Source organism: Pinus tabuliformis, chromosome J, assembly GCF_031772625.1.
Source record: "Pinus tabuliformis cultivar Carrire ecotype Pingquan chromosome J, CPIR1, whole genome shotgun sequence".
NCBI classification, from domain to species: domain Eukaryota; kingdom Viridiplantae; phylum Streptophyta; class Pinopsida; order Pinales; family Pinaceae; genus Pinus; species Pinus tabuliformis.
Genome location: NC_142295.1, coordinates 75,541,113 through 75,561,394, shown reverse-complemented (window position 1 = coordinate 75,561,394; position 20,282 = coordinate 75,541,113). Strand labels below are relative to the sequence as shown.

Genomic DNA, 20,282 nt, shown 5'->3' with positions numbered 1-20,282 from the left:
CGCTGATCTTTTGGTGTTGTTCCCGACTCTCTGTTCCGTACTCGCTACCTTTACTGTGCTCCAAACCTCTAGTTCGAATTTCTCGGTTAACCCTGCTCCAGAAATAGAACAGACTGGTCTCCCTCAGTGTATCTCCAATTGACCCTCAAGTCCCCTTTTATACTTTCCCTATTGACGAATCAACAGCCAAGATTGAGTCCCTGATCAATGACTAAGATTAAAATAGAATTGATCCTTATCTTTTGGAAGCTTCTCATCCTTATCTTTATTAATACGCATTAATATTTTTATTTCCCTAAGATTAGACTTAGGAACTCATTAAAAATATTAATTATTTTAATAACTCTTCAACCGGATGGATTTTTCCAAAATGATTTCTGGGTTTTGGAGATCTCATGTGCTTTAGCCTCTCCTCTAATTTTCATGGCTAGAGCACATCTGATGCTACCACAAATCAACATGCAGGTGAGACAGAGAGAGAGGGTATTAGCACATTCAGAGAGTGCAATGAAACAAGACACGGAGCAGGAACAGGGTGACACAGAAAGAGGCAATGCAGAGGCAGTTTGACGCATAGCCTACATGGGCAGCTTCACGTTGTGCTTGGGAGAGCAGTCTGACGCAGAGAAGGTCAGAAGGATTCCAGGAAAGAAGAAGTACTTCATATGGGGTAGAATTTGGTCAATAAGTGTTTGTAAAATTTCTCATTTCTATTTTGCTAGCTGTAATTTGTAAAAGAGAATTTGCTGAAGAATAATAAAACCCTCATCTGTTGCACCGATTTTCCCACATTGGGTTTTTCCACGGACGATTGTCCAAAAATAACTGTGTCATTGTGGTTGCATTTATGCCAGTGTATTTCCTTGCATTTACTTTCTGCAATGTTTTAATTGTGAAGACTGCAATAGAATATATTTCGATATTTGTCATAAGAGTATTGTAGATAACTTATTTCTGAGGTAATAAGTAGAAGAAATAATATTAATCACTGCAGTAGGATTTCTATTTAGAAATTTTCACATGATATCGGAGCTATAGGGAAGCAGAAGAGAGAAGTTGGAGGACCCAACATTGAAAGGAGAAGGGAATTCAAAATTCGAAACTCTCAGAGGATTGCGCAGTTCAAGCCAGTGAGATTGGATTTCTTGGGAAAAAACTCTCTGAGCGAGTCGACAGAGAGGTAGGTCTTTCCAATCGAAATTTATCAGTGGTAGAGGGTACATCGCAACAAAAGATTCAACAGGATGGTTGTCTCTGTGAAAATTCCTAGATCTGACAAGCTCAAGAATCCTATTGTAACCAACTGAATCTTCTTCACCTAGATCGTAAATTACATTACAAACTTATTTTAGATTTCTTCTTGAAGCATTCAAGTAAATTACTAAAGCAGCCTACAAAAAATTAAATATGATTCTAAAACATAGAAACTGGGCAAGGAAATACAAAAACATAGGACACTGCTATTTTTGGACAAATGTCCCTATAAAAACCCAACTTGGGAAAATTGGTGCAACAGTGAGGATTTTATTTTATTATGCAACTGTGAAATCTGAGTACATCTATGGATGCTCAACTAGCAACCCAAACAACAAGAAAACATGGCAGAGATATTACTTAAGCAACCCTGACACTCGTGTTGCCTGCACTCGCGTTCCTGCACTTGTGCGTTCCTGCACTTGCACGTTCCTACACTTGCACGTTCCTGCACTTGTGTTCCTACACTCGCGTGTTCCTGAACTCACTCGTTCCTGCACTCACGAGTTACTGCACTTGGGCGTTCCTACACTCACGTGTTCCAGCACTCACGTTCCTGCACTCGTGTGTGGCTGCACTCACGAGTTCTTGCACTGGGAATAACTCAACCTCTTGCTACTGCCTCTCTGGATCTAGAAATCTTTCTCCGGATCACTATCCCTGCCCCTCTACTACAAAAGATCTCTTCGATCAAAATTTCCTACTGAGAACTTCTCACTTCATAAATTTGATCTCTTGATCTCTAGGTGTTTTTTCCAAATGACCCTCAAGCCCCTTATATTTTCTTGTTGGACAACCAACGACCTAGATTAACGCCTAATCAAAGGCTTAGATTGTTTTGACTTTATCTCCATCTTTTTCTAGAAGTTTCAACCACAATTAGATTAATACCCATTGATATTTTAATTTTCCTAAGTTTAAACTTCGGAACTTCATTAAAAATATTAATTTTTTTAATAAGATCGTCTCTGGGTGGAATTTCCCAAAACAATTTCTGGGTTCTTTGGAATGCATGTGCCCAAGCCTCCCTACAAAATTTGAGGCTTAGAGCACATCTGATGCTACCCAGAATCAACAATCCCTCTTAGCGAGGAATGTGCTCTAGCAATATACGTTGTTGCATACTGCTCTGATTTTGAAGCATCATCATTTGTGCTGATGATGTCTGACATGCTGTCCACCAACTACTGCGCTGCTGGTGCTACTATCCTGCTGCCTTTGATACTGCCACTGCCAATGTTACATTTGTACTACAAATCCCTCTCAAATGTTGCATTTGCTATGCTGCTAGCAGTGCCACTGCTAACACTGCATCTGTACTGCAACTTAGTTGCTGAGAGAAGCAACTGAAAACACCCAAAACTGGATAAGTATCTTGTGGATACACCTTGGTGCTGAAAGTTTGACTGCTGCTAGACCCACATTGTCTTCTGAAGCTCTGCACTGTGCCTCCACGCATTGATGCCTCTCTACTATGCGTTGCTCACGTTCTGGCGCTACTAACTACTGCATCTGTCGAAACAACACTCCATGGCACCAACTGAGAACTCCTCCATCCTGCAACTACTAATCACGGGCTCCCGTAGCAAGGTGATGATCCAAGAGGTGGGCTCCTCAAGGATCCTACCCATCTGTAACTCTATCAAACTACAGTTCTATATCAGGCCACCTCCCTCCTAGAGGTATCTTGGTTGTCATGGAAAACTCCTCCTCCTGTTCGATCTTTGCGGCTACAACCTTAGGATTGTGCATCTCATCCTTGTCCTTTTTCTTCAAAGGACACTAGGATGCATAGTGGCCCATCTCGCCACATCTGAAACACTTCACTTTGGAGACATCCTTTTTTCGCCTCTGTTGCCCCTGCTACCCCTTTGATGCAAGCGCTACATTATCCTCCTCCTCTACTTTGGGCTTCGACCCACTACTACTTTGACCTTGACCAGGTCTCTCCTCAACTCTTCTTGTTTTAGAGCTGCCCACATCTCATTCCAATTAGGCAATGCTGCTCTGCCCAGGATACTCTGGGCAAATACTTGCCACTCATCCGAGACAAAATTTAGGGCCAGTCTCACTAACTCTGAATCCTTGGGTGTATGCCCCACAACTGACAACTCATCAGGGGTCTCCTTCAGCTTCGTGAGGAATGGATCCACACGTTATCCCTTCTGCATCTACGCAGATCTCAACTTATGTTCCAAGTACATCTTCCATTGCTCAAAAGATCCCTAATACAATGTGGCCAAGGCATCCCACATCTCCTTAGCAGACCCTCTGCTAGCAATGTGACACACCACGTGATCCTTGACTCCATCCAAGATCATCCTCTTGGCCTTTGCCATTTCAACTCTATACTTCTTTAGAGGATCTGCATCTGCAGGGACGGCTACCACCACTATCAACATACGTTTTGAGGGCATGCTCATCTAGAAGGAAGGACATTCTAGCCTTCCAGATGACGTAGTTGGAAGCTCCATCCAACATGTCCTGATCCCTCAAGCCACTGGTTTCCATATCCTCCGAAAACTGTCGAACAACTCCCTCTTTCTCCTTATAGCATAACTTCTAGGCTAGATTACGCACTCCCTGATGGAGCTGGTAAGTCTACTGCTCCTCCGCTGCTCAGCAAATGAGAAATATTGATTTCCTCAGCAAGAAACTATTGAGAAAGTATTCCCTCACTATGCGATCTGCTTCCTTTTCGACAACTTTTCTGCCCATCACTCGGCTTGCAGAAAATTGCGTCCCTCTAGCTCTGCGCTAATGCTCTGCGTGGTTCCCTCTACCTTGGAAAATTCTCGATTCAATAGTCTTACCTCTTTTTCAACTCACTTAGAGAGAGACACCCACGAAAATATAGCCCTCCTAGCTAGAACTGCGCAATCCCTCAGGGGATTCAAACTGCTGCCTGCTGCAGCAAGTTGGCCCTTGCTTCAGTGCTAGACCCACTTTTCTTGTTTCACATCAACAGCTCTAATACCATGTGAAAATTGTTAGATCTAACAATCTCATGAATCCTACTACAACCAACTAAATCTACTTCACCTAGATCGTAAATTACATTACAAACTTATTTTGGATTTCTTTTTGAAACATTGAAGTAAATTACTAAAGCAGCCTACACCAAATTAAATATGATTCTGAAACATAGAAACTGAGCAAGAAAATACAAAAACATAGGACACCGCAATTTTTGGACAAATGTCCCCGGAAAAACCTAACTTGGGAAAACCAGTGCAACAATGAGGGTTTTATTATATTATGCAACAGTGAAATCTAAGTACATCTATGGATGCCCAACTGGCAATCCAAACAACAAGAAAATATGGCAAAGATATTACCTAAGCAACCTCGACACTCGTGTTGCTTGCACTCATGTTCCTACACTTGCGTCCCTGCACTCGCGTGTTCCTGCACTCGCTCGTTCCTGCCCTCGCGCATTCCTGCACTCACGTGTTTCTGCACTCGTGTCCCTGCACTCACGAGTTCCTACACTGGGAATAACTCAACCTCTTGCTACTACCTCTCTAGATCTAAAAATCTTCCTCCGAATCACTATCCCTACCCCTCTACTGCAAAATATCTCTTCAATCAAAATTTCCTCCTGAGAACTTCTCACTTCATAAATTCAATCTCTTGATCTCTAGGTGTGTTTTCCAAATGACCCTCAAGCCCCTTCTTATATCTTCCTGTTGGACAACCAACGACCTAGATTAACTCCTAAACAAAGGCTCAAAACGTTTTGACTTGATCTCCGTTTTTCTAGAAGTTTAAGCCACAATTAGATTAATACCCATTAATATTTTAATTTTCCTAAGTTTAGACTTAGGAACCTCATTAAAAATATTAATTTTTTTAATAAGATCGTCTCTGGGTGGAATTTCCGAAAACAGTTTCTGGGTTCGTTGGAATGCATGTGCCTAAGCCTCCCTGCAAAATTTGAGGCTTAGAGAACATCCAATGCTACCCCAAATCAACACTCCCTCTTAGCGAGGAATGTGCTCTAGCAATATATGTTGCTGCATACTGCTCTGACTCTGAAGCATCGTCATCTGCGCTGCTAATGTCTGACATGTTGTCCACCAACTACTTCGCTACTACTGCTACTGTACTACTGCCTTTGATACTGCCACTGCCAATGCTACATATGTACTACAACTCCCTCTCAAATGCTGCATCTGCTATGCTGCTAGCACTGCCACTGCTAACACTGCATCCATACTACAACTTAGTTGCTGAGAGAAGCAACTGAAAACACCCAAACTGGATAAGTATCCTGTGGATACACCTTGGTGTTGAAATTCTGACTGCTGCTAGACCCACGTTGTCTTCTGAAGCTATGCATTGTGCCTCCACGCATTGCTGCCTCTCTGCTCTACGCTTCTCACATTCTGGCGCTACTAACTACTGCATCTGTCGAAACAACACTCCATGGCACCAACTGAGAACTCCTCCATCATGCTACTACTAATCATGGGCTCCCGTATCAAGGTGATGATCCAAGAGGTGGGCTCCTCAAGGATCTTGCCCATCTATAATTCTATCGAACTACAGTTCTATATCAGCCCACCTCCCTCCTAGAGGTATCTTGGCTATCATGGCGAACTCCTCCTCTTGTTAGATCTTTGCGACAACAACCTTAGGATCGTGCTTCTCATCCTTGTCCTTTTTCTTCAAGGGACACTTGGATGCATAGTGGCCCATCTTGCCACATCTAAAACACTTCACCTTGGAGACGTCCTCCTTTCGTCTTTGTTGCCCCTGCTGCCCCTTTGATGCAAGGGCTGCATTATCCTCCTCCTCTACTTTGGGCTTCGACCCACTATTGTTGTTGCTGCCGTCAAGTTTGACCTTGACCAGGTCTCTTCTCAACTCTTCTTATTTTTATAGTTGCCCACATCTCATCCCAATTAGGCAATGCTTCTTTGCCCAGGATACTCTAGACAAAGACTTGCCACTCATCCGAGACAAAATTTAGGGCCAATCTCACTAACTCCAAATCCTGAGGTGTATGCCCCGCAGTCAACAACTCATCACAGGTCTCCTTCAGCTTCGTGAGGAATGGATCCACACGTTCTCCCTTCTGCATCTGCGCAGATCTCAACTTTTATTCCAAGTACATCTTTCGCTGCTCAGAAGATCCCTAATACAATGTGGCCAAGGCATCCCACATCTCCTTAGCAGTCCCTCTACTAGCAACGTGACACACCACGTGATCCTTGACTCCATCCAGGATCATCCTCTTGGCCTTTGCCATTTCAGCTCTGTACTTCTTTAGCAGATCTGCATCTGCAAGGACAACTACCACACTATCAACATACATCTTGAGGGCATGCTCATTTAGAAGGAAGGGCATTCTAGCCTTCCAGATGACGTAGTTGGAAGCTTCGTCCAACCTGTCCCGATCCCTCAAGCCACTGGTTGCCATATCCTCCGAAAACTGTCGAACAACTCCCTCTTTCTCCTTACTATGTAGCTTCTAGGTTGGCTTATGCACTCCCTGATGGAGGTGGTAAATCTATTGATTCTCTGCTGCTAAGCAAATGAGAAATATTGATTTCCTCGGCAAGAAATCACTGAGGAAGTCTTTCCTCACTATGAGATCTGCTTCCTTCTTTCGACGACTTTTCTGCCCATCACTCGGCTTGCAAAAAACTGCGTCCCTCTAGCTCTGCGCTAATGCTCTGCGTGGTTCCCTCTGCCTTGGAAAATTCTCGATTCGGCAGTCTTACCTCTCTATCAACTGACTCAGAGAGAGACACCCACAAAAATATAGCCCTCCTAGCTAGAACTATGCAATCCCTCAGGGGATTCAAACTGCTGTTTGTTGCAGTAAGTTGGCCCTTGCTTCAGTGCTAGAATTTTTCTTCATGTTTCACATCAACAACTCTGATACCATGTGAAAACTCCTAGATCTAACAATCTCAGGAATCCTACTACAACCAACTGAATCTACTTCACCTAGATCGTAAATTACATTACAAACGTATGTCAAATTTCTTCTTGAAACATTGACGTAAATTACTTAAGAATCCTACACCAAATTAAATATGATTCTGAAACATAGAAACTAAGCAAGGAAATACCAACACATAAGACACCATTATTTTTGGACAAATGTCCCCGGAAAAACACAACTTGGGAAAACTGATGGAGCAGTGGGGGTTTTACTTTATTATGTAGTAGTGAAATCTAAGTACATCTATGGATGTTCAACTGGAAATCCAAACAATAAGAAAATATGGTAGAGATATTCCCTAAGAAACCTTGGCACTCATGTTGCCTGCACTCGCATTCCTGCACTCACACGTTCCTGCACTCGTGCATTCCTGCACTCGCGTGTTCCTGCACTCGCGAGTTCATGCACTGGAAATAACTTAGCCTCTTTCTACTGCCTCTCCAAATCTAGAAATCTTCCTTCAGATCACTGTCCCTACCCCTTTACTGCAAAAGATCTCTTCTATCATAATTTCCTCCTGAGAACTTCTCACTTAAGAAATTCGATCTCTTGATCTCTCGGTGTGTTTTCCAAATGACCCTCAAGCCCCTTCTTATATCTTTCTGTTGGACAACCAACAACCTAGATTAACTCCTAATCAAAAGCTCGGATCGTTTTGACTTGATCTCCTTCTTTTTCTAGAAGTTTCAGCCACAATTAGATTAATACCCATTGATATTTTAATTTTCCTAAGTTTAGACTTAGGAACCTCATTAAAAAAAATATATATTTTTTTAATAAGATCGTCTTTGGCTAGAATTTCCCAAAACTGTTTCTAGGTTCTTTGGAATGCATGTGCCCAAGCCTCCTTGCAAAATTTGAGGCTTAGAGCACATGCGATGCTACCCCAAATCAACAGTCTTAGGTGGGACACAATTTTTCCTTCAGCTGTTGCTGGGATAGGTTAGTGTCAGAAATTGGCACAATATGGATACTCAAAGTGTCTCAGATTTATCTATCAGATTAGATGAAGAATTCACATGCCTAGAAAATTCAGCATCTGCAGATGTTTGGTACATTGATAGCGGGGCTTCAGCTCATATGACTGGAGTACAATAACATTTCTCGAGCTATGAAGAAGAACAAATGGACTTCCAAATAACTATGTGAAATAGAACAAAATGTAATCCAATAGGGAGAGGCACCATAGATTTTCAAACAGAAGCACGAACCAACATCCGAGCCACCAATGTTCTACATGTGCCAGGATTAGGAATGAAATTAATTTCAGTGTCCTAGTTACGGGACAAGGGATATGATGTATACTTCATAGGAAAGAAGGCATACATCAAGCATCCAAGATGGAAGAAGAAAAAACAAATTGGGGTTCGAAGCAACAAGTTGTATGGGTTGCAGCTCGAATCACCAATGGCACTGATAGGTAACAACTGTAATGATGAGAAGGAGCGAAATGAATTATGGCACAGGCGAATGGGGCACCTACACCATGGAGCACTGAGGATGCTCAGAGAGACTGATACAGGGGTACCAATCCTTAGTAGTGAACATGATGACTTGTGCAAAGGATGTGTGCTAGGAAAGTATGCTAAGGAAACTTATTCCAGAAGTAACAATAGAACAGAGTGTGTATTAGGATTAATACACTCAGATATTTGTGGTCATATGTCCACAAGGGCTCTTAGTGGTGGTGAATACTTCATCACCTTTATCGATGATCACTCTAGAAAATCTTGGATCTATTTCTTAAAGACCAAGGATGATGTCTTTGATCGTTTTGAGAGTTTAAGGCTCTTGTTGAAAATATGACCAGAAAGAATATAAAGGTATTGCGATCAGATAATGGTGGAGAATACACAGACAAAGACTTCACAGACTTCTGCACAAAGGAGGACATCAAAAGAGAGTGGACAACTCCATATAATATGGAGCAAAATGGAATAGTTGAACGAAAGAACAGAACTATTGTTGGGGCAGCCAAAGCTATGTTTTATGATCAAGATCTACCTAGGTATCTATGGGCAGAAGCTTGCAACACAGCAGTATATATCCAGAAAATAACTCCTCATAGAGCATTAGGAAGAGAACATCCGAAGGACTTTTCACAGGGAAGACGGCGGAAGTCAGTCATCTCAAGATATTCGGAAGTGTGGCTTATTGTCGCATTCCAGATGAGAAGTGCATTAAACTGGATCAAACTGCAAAAAATGGGTATCTCATAGCATACAACGAGACCTGAAATGCATATAGAATCTACATTCTTGGCAGTAGGAAGATTGTAGTAAGACGAGATGCAAAGTTCATAGAAGACAAAGCTTTCAGGAAATCTCGAGAGATGCCTACAGAAGATCAGTCATGAGATGTTCCATTAGTCCAAGAGCAGCAGGGGTAGTAAGATGGGCAGATAGGAGGACATACACCTGGATCGAGTACAGTGACCAACACCAGTATCTCCTCAGAAGGAGGAAATGCATATGCTTCTCAACAAACGGAACAACATGATCAGGAGGAAGAGTTAGCTGAGCCTCCCACCACCAATGGTAGAACTAGCATAGAAGTACGACAGACACTGAGGGACGCATAGGATTTTCTTGGAGCTCTTAGAGCCGAGAAGAGGTAGCATGGACAACCAGATAGATACCAAGCATTGGTAGTTTAGGTTGAAGAATCCTCTAGCTTTCAAGAAGTTTTTTAACACCAACTATGGGTGGATGCCATGGTGTAAAAATACAACTCCATCATGACGAATGATGTTTGGGAAGTAGTACCTAGACCAAAAGATAGATCAGTTGTAGGTTCATCAATGGATCTACAAGATCAAGTATGTTGTAGACGACAGCATAGAGAAGTACAAGGCAAGGTTCGTGGCAAAGGGGTATGCTCAGAAAGAAGGAATAGACTATGAAGAGACCTTCGCCCCAATTGCTCGATACACCTCTATCATATCTGTTATATCCCTAGCAGCTCAAATGGGATGGGAGATTCACCAGATGGATGTCAAGACAACATTCTTGAACAAAGTGATAGAAGAGGAGGTGTATATAGAACAACCCGAAGGCTTCGAAACTCATGAGAAGAAAACTCATGTTTGCAAGTTAAAGAAAGCCCAGTACGAGATCAAGCAGACACCTAAAGCATGGTATGGTCGGACTGATAGTTACTTGCAGTAGTTGGGATTTTTCAAGAGTGATGTTGATCCCAATCTCTACTATTTGTTGGTAGAGAATGAGCCACTTATTCTGGTATTATATGTAGATGACATGTTCCTAACTAGGTCATCCAAGCTCATCCAGGATTGCAAGAAGAATCTTGAAGTCGAATTCGACATGAATGACTTGGGATTGATGCATTATTTTCTGGGGTTAGAAGTTCCGCAGAAGAATGGGGAGATCTTCCTTGGAAAAGGAAGGTATGCTACAGAAATTCTAAAGAGATTCAGAATGCGGGATTGACAAACCATGGCTACTCCCATGATCACCAACTCGAAGAAAATAGATGCATCAAAAGATAAAGAAGTAGATCCCACCGTGTACAAGTAGCTCATTGGGTCGCTTATGTCTCTGGTCAACACTAGACCAGACATTTGTTTTGTTGTCAATACTCTTAGTCAGTTCATGGTGGAACCAAAAAGAGTGCATTGGGCAGCAGTAAGACACATTCTTAGGTATGTACGTGGAACAATTGGATAAGAGTTGAAGTACTCCAGAGGGGAGGATGTCAGCTTGAATGGGTTCACTGATGCAGATTGGACAGGTAATTCAGTAGACCAAAAAAGTACCTCGGGGTACTGCCTCAGTGTTGGATCAAGGATGATATCTTGGTGCAACAGGAAGCAGAAATCGGTAGCACTAAGTTCAGCAGAAGCAGAATATATGGCAGCCAACATAGCTACATGCGAAGCCATATGGCTCAAAAAATTGCTTGTGAGCTTATTCAGAAAAATGATGGAAGCAACCAAGGTTTACTGTGATAATCAGAGTTGTATCAAACTCTCTGAGAATCCAATATTTCATGATCGGTCGAAATATATAGATATCCATTGTCACTTTATCAGAGACTGTGTTCAGTGTGGGGCAATACAACTACAATATGTCTCCATAGGAGAGCAAGTGGTCGATATACTCACAAAGGCTCTTGGAAGAGCTAAGTTCACTCAGTTCAGAGAGCAGATGGGTATGGTTGAAAATATGTTTCAGTTGCAACAACAATTTGCAGTGTAGGGATAGTTGGCAGTGGCAGTGCCAACAACATCACAGATGCAGACATTCAGAGGGAGGTGTAGTACAAATGTAGCATTGGTAGTGGGAGTGTCAAAGGAAACAATACAATTGCAGCAACAACACAGTAGTTGGTGGACAACATGTCAGGCATCAACAACGCAGATGACGATGCTTCAGAGTCAGAGCAGTATGCAATAGCAGAGTATTGTTAGAGCACATTCCTCACTAAGAGGGAGTGTTGATTTGGGGTAGCATCGGGGGTGCTCTAAGCCTCAAATGTTGCAGGGAGGCTTGGGCACATGCATTCCAAAGAACCCAGAAACCATTTTGGGAAATTCCACCCAAAGATGATTATATTAAAATAATTAATATTTTTAATAAGGTTCCTAAGTCTAAACTTAGGAAAATTAAAATATTAATGGGTATTAATCTAATTATGGGTGAATCTTCTAAAAAAATATGGAGATCAAGTCAAAACAATCTAAGCCTTTGATTAAGAGTTAATCTAGGACATTGGTTGTCCATAAGAAAGATATAAGAAGGGGCTTGAGGGTCATTTGGAAATACACCAGAGACAGATGCTCAGTTACTCGAGTAAGATCGATTTTCTCACTAGTCAAAGTTTGGCAAGAGAAAATCGATTCAGAGGGAGAGTTACAGGTGAGACAGAGAGAGAGGACATCAACACATTCAGAGAGTGCAAGACAGCAAGACATAGAGCAGGAACATGGTGACGAAGAAAGAGGCAACGCAGAGGTAGTTCAATGCAGAGCCTGCGTGGGCAGCTTGACGCTGAGCCTGGGAGAGCAGTCCGATGCAGAGAGGATCAGAAGGATTCCAGGGAAGAAGAAGTACTTCATCTGGGGTAGAATTTGGTCAAGAAGTGTCTGTAAAATTTCTCATTCCTATTTTGCTAGTTGTAATTTGTACAAGAGAATTTGCTGAAGAATAATAAAACCCTCATCTGCTACACCAATTTTCCCACATTGGGTTTTTCCGAGGACGATTGTCCAAAAATAACTGTCATTGTGGTTGTATTTGTGCCAGTGTATTTCCTTACATTTACTTTCTGCAATGTTTTAATTGTGAAGGCTGCAGTAGAATATATTTCGATATTTTCCATAAGAATACTATAGATAACTTATTTCTGAGGTAATAAGTAGAAGAAATAATATTAATCACTACAATAGGATTTCTATTTAGAAATTTTCACAAGGCCAAGTACAAATATCTCTTCCATCCTATAGATGAATAACCAAAAGTACAAATTATATGAAGAAAAGAGATAAGCTTAAATATGCTCTCAACATACAAGGGGTGGATGCCAAAATTGTCATGGCTAATAACCTAAGTAACCCTTTGTTTACAATAGATCATATGTTGAAGTATAATGAATTGAAGTCTCTCTAGCTATGCCAAATGAACAAGATGTACAGTCAGTGCCAAAACCTTAGATAATCATGTCAAAGAGATCCATCTTTAGGAGCATGTTCTAAAAGCATATAAAGAATTATTGGCACATAAATAGGGTAAGACATTTATATCCCTTATTGAGTTAGGGATAGGATACAAACATCAAGCTAAATTTAAACTTGATAAACTGGACCCCCAAGTAAGTAAATGTATAGTAATCTTGATTACCCCCACTTTGAAGAAGTGAAATCACATATAGTTCTTTTAGAGGTGTTATATATTAAACCTTCAACTAAGATAAACCACAAGTTATCCGCAATTACAAAAACTAACAAGGGCATCAAGTTGCCTTTAAAAACCCTTTAGGAAAGACATTATAAGAAACACACTATCCACAAATAAGAGTAATGTAATCAAGATGTGATGTAAGGTGCAACCATCATTAACTTATGTGTTCTCTTGATGTACTCCTCAAGCTCATCAATTTAAATCCTAAATGAAGTTAGGAAGAATGAGTATCCATATGTAACCCTAATGGTGCTCTTGATGAGAGACTCCATGTTGTTCAAAACTGATCCACAACAATGTTGTAGTATCATAATAACAACAATGAGATATTTAAAAGTCCATTTACCACAAAACCTTTGAAACAAAGAGTATCTTGGCACAAAATGAAAGACCTTTAGGAAGTCCACAAAACACCAAAAGACCTTAAAAGACTATTGCCTAGCCTCTTCAATGATAACTATAAGTGTAAGGATGTGATTAATAGGCATGTAGTTTCTTCTCAAGCTTACACCCTTTGGCTCTAAACTTGTTTCTCTACAAATGCTCACATAGCCATGTGTTTGGATTTGTGGTGCAAAGCTTAGAAGAAGTATATAAAATTATAATAGTTTGACAAATGTTTGGTTTGAAATTGTCACCTTATTTAAAGATAGGGTGAATAATATATTTTGACACTAAAGGAGGAAACTTTGCAAAGGCTAAGTCATTAAGGGGATTGATGATATGAAGTGTAAGAGAGTCAATACGATACTTGAAAATCTCAACTTGAATCCCTTCACCACTAGCAATGTTGCTAGTACTCAAATTCTAGATAGATCTTTTAATATCCCCAAGGGTAAATAAATGGTACAAGATTGGAGGAGGAGAAACATGTATGAAGGACTAGAGAGACACATCATAAAAGGGAGGCGGCATGAGAAACCCAAGATGTAATAATATTCAAGGTGGGGGAGGTCCTTTTATGAGAAAAGGGTATGCCAAAAGGTTTTAGGGGAAGTGCAAAGTGCTAAGTATAACTCATGTTTTCTCAAAGTATAAAAATCTTGTTTCTTATTCTAATGGAGACACATGTTTTCTATATACAATTGAAATATAACATGAGTCATAGACAAAGAGTTCTAAATGTAGTGTATGAAAATTCTATTCACATGAACATTCTAATTTGACTTTACAATAACCTTTAAAATTATTGATAACCAAATACTTTTAATTTTTTTAGAATAACTAAATATTGATCTAGTTTGAAGTAGCTTAAATCTAATTGTTATTTTAAATATCTTTTAATAGATTTGAAACCACAATTTTTGTATAATTGGATCTTTGAATTCCATATAAAAATGGTAGTAGTTACTATTATTATTATGTGAATCCTTTTCAAATTATGAATAAAGTAATTTCTTTAATTTACATTTAATTTTTCTTAAAAGCTGGTCTCTTCTACCTCATCAATAAAAACCTTTTAAATTCCTTTCTAGTATTATAAAAAATCCAATTCCTTATTTAAATTCACATTGTTTTGATAATAATAATTTTGACTTAATTCCTTATTTAAAGTCACATTGTTTTGATAATAATAAGTAAAAACATATGAATAATATTTTTTATTAAATTACAACTAAATCAAAATGTTAAATGCTAATCATATTACTGCTCGTCATGATACTTTGTTACTGCTTATCATGATACTTTGTTTTGTTTCTTTCGGATGATTTTGAGGAGTTGCATTTTCACAATATGAAATTCTACTGCAATATCAAAATTATTATTGAATTTCCACTGCAATATTAAAAACAACGATATCATAATCCAAAATTTACAACTAATATCTTTATATTTTCAACCTATAAAATTCAAATAAAACAAGCTCCATCAGTGAAACGTTAATGAAGAGCTGAACTCTCGGTAAACCTTCCAAGTAAACCAAGCTCCATTGAATTGACTAATTAACAAGCTGTTGCCAGTTTCATTACCATTTTTCGAATTTTAGTTCAAATCAGTGATATATCACTATGGTATTATAGTTTCCATTATACTGTGCGAGTCCTGCGTGTGTCATCAACTTGAATGTAGTTGACTGCACAAAGAAGTGGGATTACTGAAAAAAGCCCAACTACACCAAGAAGTGGGATTACTAAAAAACCAGCGATATAATGAACCAAGAAGTGGGATTACTAAAAAACCAGCGATATATCATTATAGTAATATAGTTTCCAATATACTGTGCAAGTCCTGCGTATATCGTCTACTTGAAATTTGAATATAGTTGACAAGCAGAAGTGGATTAACGGTTAATGAAATGATATTTTAACGTCCACCGGACTTTTTTTTATGGGACTAAAACAGTTAATTTCTACAGAAAATGCAAAAACAACAGAGTTTTGAAGGGAATTACGGGAGCTGAAGGGGAATTTGACCAGAATCACTAAACCACAGGTAAGTCATACCTGAATAGATTTCTCTGTCAAGAGCCATTCAGAGTTTGCTCTGATGTCTGCCGGACGTGCTGCCTAATGCTTTTGCTTTCTCTCTTAGCACATTTTTTTGAACTTTTCCTGTTGCAGTTTTCGGTAACTCTCCAAATATAACAGTTCGAGGAGCCATAAACTGCGGCAGGCGTTCACGACAGAAAGCAATGATGCTTTCAGGGGTAGCTTGTTTAGTTTCCTTCAGCTTCACAAAAGCACATACTCTTTCCCCCCAGTAATTGTCTGGGCGTCCCACAACTGCGGCTTCAAGTATCTCTGGATGAGTGTACAAAATTGATTCAACTTCTATGGTGCTGATATTCTCACCACCAGAGATGATAATGTCTTTGGAACGGTCTTTCAACTCAATATAGCCATCAGGATGCATCACCCCTAAATCACCTGTATGATACCATCCCCCACCAAAAGCTGCAGTGGTTGCTTCAGTGTCTTTTAAGTAACCATTCATCACCGTATTTCCCCTGATCATTACCTCGCCAAGTATTCTTCCATCACGGTCAACACTTTCCATTGTTTTAGGATTCTTGACATCTATTCCATTAAGACCCAGATGAGGTACCCCTTGTCGGGCCTTCAACCTTGCTTTTTCTTCCTTTGATAGAGAATCCCATTTAGGCTTCCATACACACACTGATGCTGGCCCATATGTTTCTGTGAGGCCATATGAATGAGTCACATTGAAACCAAGACTGTCCATCATGGATATGATCTGGGAGGGTGGTGGTGCCCCACCAGTGACCACTTCAACAGTCTTGTGGAGAGGTTTCCTCTCATGTGGTTGGGCATTTGCAATTATGTTCAATACAGTTGGTGCCCCACTTAAGTGGGTGACTTTATGCTTCGCAATAGCGTCAAATATGGCCTCTGCAGTCACATTCCTCAGACACACATTTGTGCCACCCTGTGCAGCCATGGCCCATGCAAAGCACCAGCCATTGCAATGAAATAGTGGCAGTGTCCAAAGGTATACAGGCATTGACGTCATTCCACACATCAAAATAGAAGCAAGAGCATTAAGAAAAGCACCTCTGTGACTGTATACAACACCCTTTGGATTAGCAGTGGTACCAGACGTATAGTTTAAGGCAATAGCTTGCCATTCATCTTCGGGCCATCTTATTTTGAAATTTTTGTCTGCATTGCTCAAAAACCTTTCATACTCCATACCTGAATGATATCCTTTAGCAGTTTCGCTCCCATTCAATTCATGAATCACGACAAGAAAAGGCATCTTTGCCTTTGTTTCAGAGAGAATGTTGAAAGCCGCACGTACAACTTCCAAGAACTGGTAATCAACAAAAACCACCTTTGCCTCAGAATGCCTTAAAAGAACCGACATTGTGCGAGTATCGTGGCGAATATTCATGCAACAAAGCACTGCCCCTGCCATTGGTGCACCGAATTGTAACTCATACATTGCTGGAATGTTTGGAGCCACTGCCGCAACCTGTCAGATAATTGTGACTGTAAAAATAGAATAGATGGATTTGGCAATATCTTTAACCATGTTTTCCTTGGAAAAAAACCATGGTTGTTAAGACATTGATTGTTATCAATTTTGCATAATCTCACTCAAATTTTATTTATCTTCAATCTTTTAAAACAAACATAAATAAGAATTGATCATGGTGAGCTTCAATGTTCATAATGTACTCGCAGTGTTCCACGGGGTCGCGTCCCCCCACCTCAGGGCGAGTTTCCTAGCTCCCTCGCGCTCCGGGGACTTGGGGACGAGAGGAGGTCATTTCCCCACGCTCCCAAAAAATAGGGTACGCAAGGAAACTTGAAAGGGGTCATTCCCTCCAATTGGGGTCGTTTCCTAGGCGAAAGGGGTCTTAAGGGGGTGTTTCCTTAGAAAAAATTCACAATTTTTTTTAATGAAACAAAAAATCGTAATTTTTAATATTTGTTGACCGACCGGGAAGGGTTTACGTTATGTTCATTTCGCATTTCATTTTCTGTTTGCTCTTGATTTTAAGGGGCATTACCTTGAGCAATTATGCTCATTTTATCTTTTGATATGTTCTTATGTTATTTTGACTCTATAAAATTAAAAAAATTGGCTCTTGATGTATTAGACTTGACTTTTATAATTTTATTTCAATATTCAGTGTTCAATGTTCATAGTTGGAAGCGGAACATCAATATGGTTTAAAGTTTGAAGTTTAAAATTTTAAACATCTATAAATTTATAATTTATTTTCATTGTGCATTGTTAGTAAGTTAGTAGACTAGTAGTTACAGTGTACAATTACAAACCTACATGTATGATGTGTGATTATAATTTATATGATAATGATATCAATGATCATGCTTTTCGTTTTAAATTTGTTTCAGTTATATGATTCATCGATTTATATTTTATATTTATATTTTAAGTTTTTAATACCTCGACATCCCCCCATGTTTCCTAAAAATTGGTGGAGAGCTTTTGCATAGGCCGCTCCTGCGTATCCCCGCTCCCTCGCCTCCTCGTCCCGGAAACTTGGTGGAACATTGTAATGTAGGCATCATTCATATGCTATTTACCTGGAGAATTATACAAATTTTATTAGCATCTAAGTTGCAGGAAGCACTGGCAGGGGAGGAGTTTCCGTACGGAAACGGAAACGAAACGTGGAAACGCGTATGGTACAGCCCAGAAACGTGTTTCTGGCTGTACTGGCACGTTTCTCGAGGTGGAAACGTGACCAGTACAGCCAGAAACGCGTTTCTAGGCCGTACGACGCCGTTTCCACATGCAACTTGACTTTTTTTTATTTTTTTTTTAATTAATGTCTTCTAATTTTTAATTAGGTTTTTCTAATGCCTTCTAGTTGCTTCTAGATGCCTGTCTAAAGTTATAAAAGTGAACTTTTGCCCTAGTGTTGATATGCAGTTCATCAGGAAGTTTGAGGCATATGCAGTTCATGGTAATGTTAAATTCTTAAATTTTTAACATTACCATGAAATGACTCAGGATGTTTGAGAGTAGTTTCGCCCTCATTGGATTTCATATGGAGAAAGTAGAATTTTAGATCTCACTCAAAATCCAGCAGACTTATCTAGTTTTCAGGATTTCAGGATTGGGGGGATTGCAATGTTTCCATTGGATTTTATCATGTACTAGAGTATGGAACTTGTATTTAATCAAGAGAACCAAGCCCTCTATGCAGGGGAGACTCCCAATAATCAAGAGCATGTAGGGTACTAGGGTATGAAACTTGTATTTAATCAAAAGCACTAAGGTCGTTAGACTATGTAGGAGGAGACTCCCAATCAAGCACGAGACAAGAAATTAGAAATTTCTCGTGGCTGATTTTGAATATTTCTATTTTCATTATGTGATCATTCATGAGTAAATGTGATGTAAATTTAGAGACTTATAGTTTATGCATTGACAATTGACAATTTTATCATAATGTAATAAATTAGAATGTATCATATATGCTTTATGATTGCACATATTTCTTAAATGTCCTAAAATATATATATATATATATATTCGCGTTTCCCCGTTTCCAAAATTTGGGGGGGTCACATTTTGTACTTGTGCCCGTTTCGGAAACTCGTACCCGTTTCCCCGTTCCGTGCAACCTTGATTAGCATGCTTGTTTTTTAAATAAGGTGAGTCCTAATAGCATTAAATGATCTTCAATGTATGGAGGTTGATGTCAAAAGGCAACCAATATACTCAGGGTACTTATCATCATATTGATTAAATTCAAGGAAAAGTGTATGCTGCATTTTATAAATAAAACGATATTTTCAAAAACATGAATTCATAAATACAGAATGGAACAACAAGAAAAAACACTGAAGTTGGAAAGAAATTTGTACAAGGCAGTGTAGGAAATAGTAGCATGGGTCCTGCTACCATCCATATACATGGATAACCCTAGGAGAAAATTTGTCTTCTATGGTGCAGTTTTCCAGCCAGCAACTACACATGTTCTTCCTCCTTCCACAGTTCATCCACATTGTAGTGATGATGACCAACATTCTCCACATATAGCAACCCCTCAAATGCCTTTTTCTTAGCTCATCAATAGACTTATCCGATGATGGTGATTTAACACACATGAGATACTTTAGTCATTGTTTCATACTAAGTGTTTACATTTAATGTATTAGGAATCTAAGTAAGGATCATGGGTCGAAGTCAGAGAATGAATCATGATACTTGGAAATTATCTTGTTGCCTTATTTCACCTTGGTGGTTATTAATTCCTTATAGTCAAGTGTGACTATCCTCGGGTTTTTCTTTCACTGACAAGGAGGGGTATGAATAGGAAGTCTAGATTGAGATAGTGTGACCATCCTCGAGTTTTTCTTTCACTGACAAGGAGGGGTATGAATAGGAAGTCTAGATTGAGATAGTGTGACCATATCCTTCTATACTAACACTTTTCACTTGTTCTTCTTTCTGTTGTCCTACCTATTGAGTTGGTTGCCGTTAGTCATTCGTACTGGTTCCTTGCTTGTCTTATCCTATGAGAAGGGGTTTGGAAATGCCCAAAGGTTGATGCAGCTGTAAGAAAGAATAAAAAATCATATCCTAAATGTTAAAATACAAAATAATGACAAGGGATGAATTGTAGTTAAAAGCCAAGTTAGCTTGAGTTGTACCCCCTCATTTGACCATCACCCTAGCCCTGTGCATATCATGACTATCAAATTAAAAGATAC

The 20,282-nt window shown here is 39.6% G+C and overlaps 1 protein-coding gene across 1 annotated transcript in view; it reads right to left on the bottom strand.

Moving 5' to 3' along the window:
- Window positions 1–15,033: 15,033 nt before the first annotated feature.
- The window catches only part of LOC149225581 (butanoate--CoA ligase AAE1-like), a 29,704-nt gene continuing 24,455 nt past the window's right edge, over window positions 15,034–20,282 (bottom strand). Inside the window, exons 3-4 of the mRNA XM_089377169.1 lie at window positions 15,573–17,061; window positions 15,034–15,202 (exon numbers count right to left, since the gene is read on the bottom strand). Coding sequence (XP_089233295.1) covers window positions 15,601–17,061 — 1,461 coding nt within the window. The 3' untranslated portion in view covers window positions 15,034–15,202; window positions 15,573–15,600. The remainder of the gene's footprint in view (window positions 15,203–15,572; window positions 17,062–20,282) is intronic.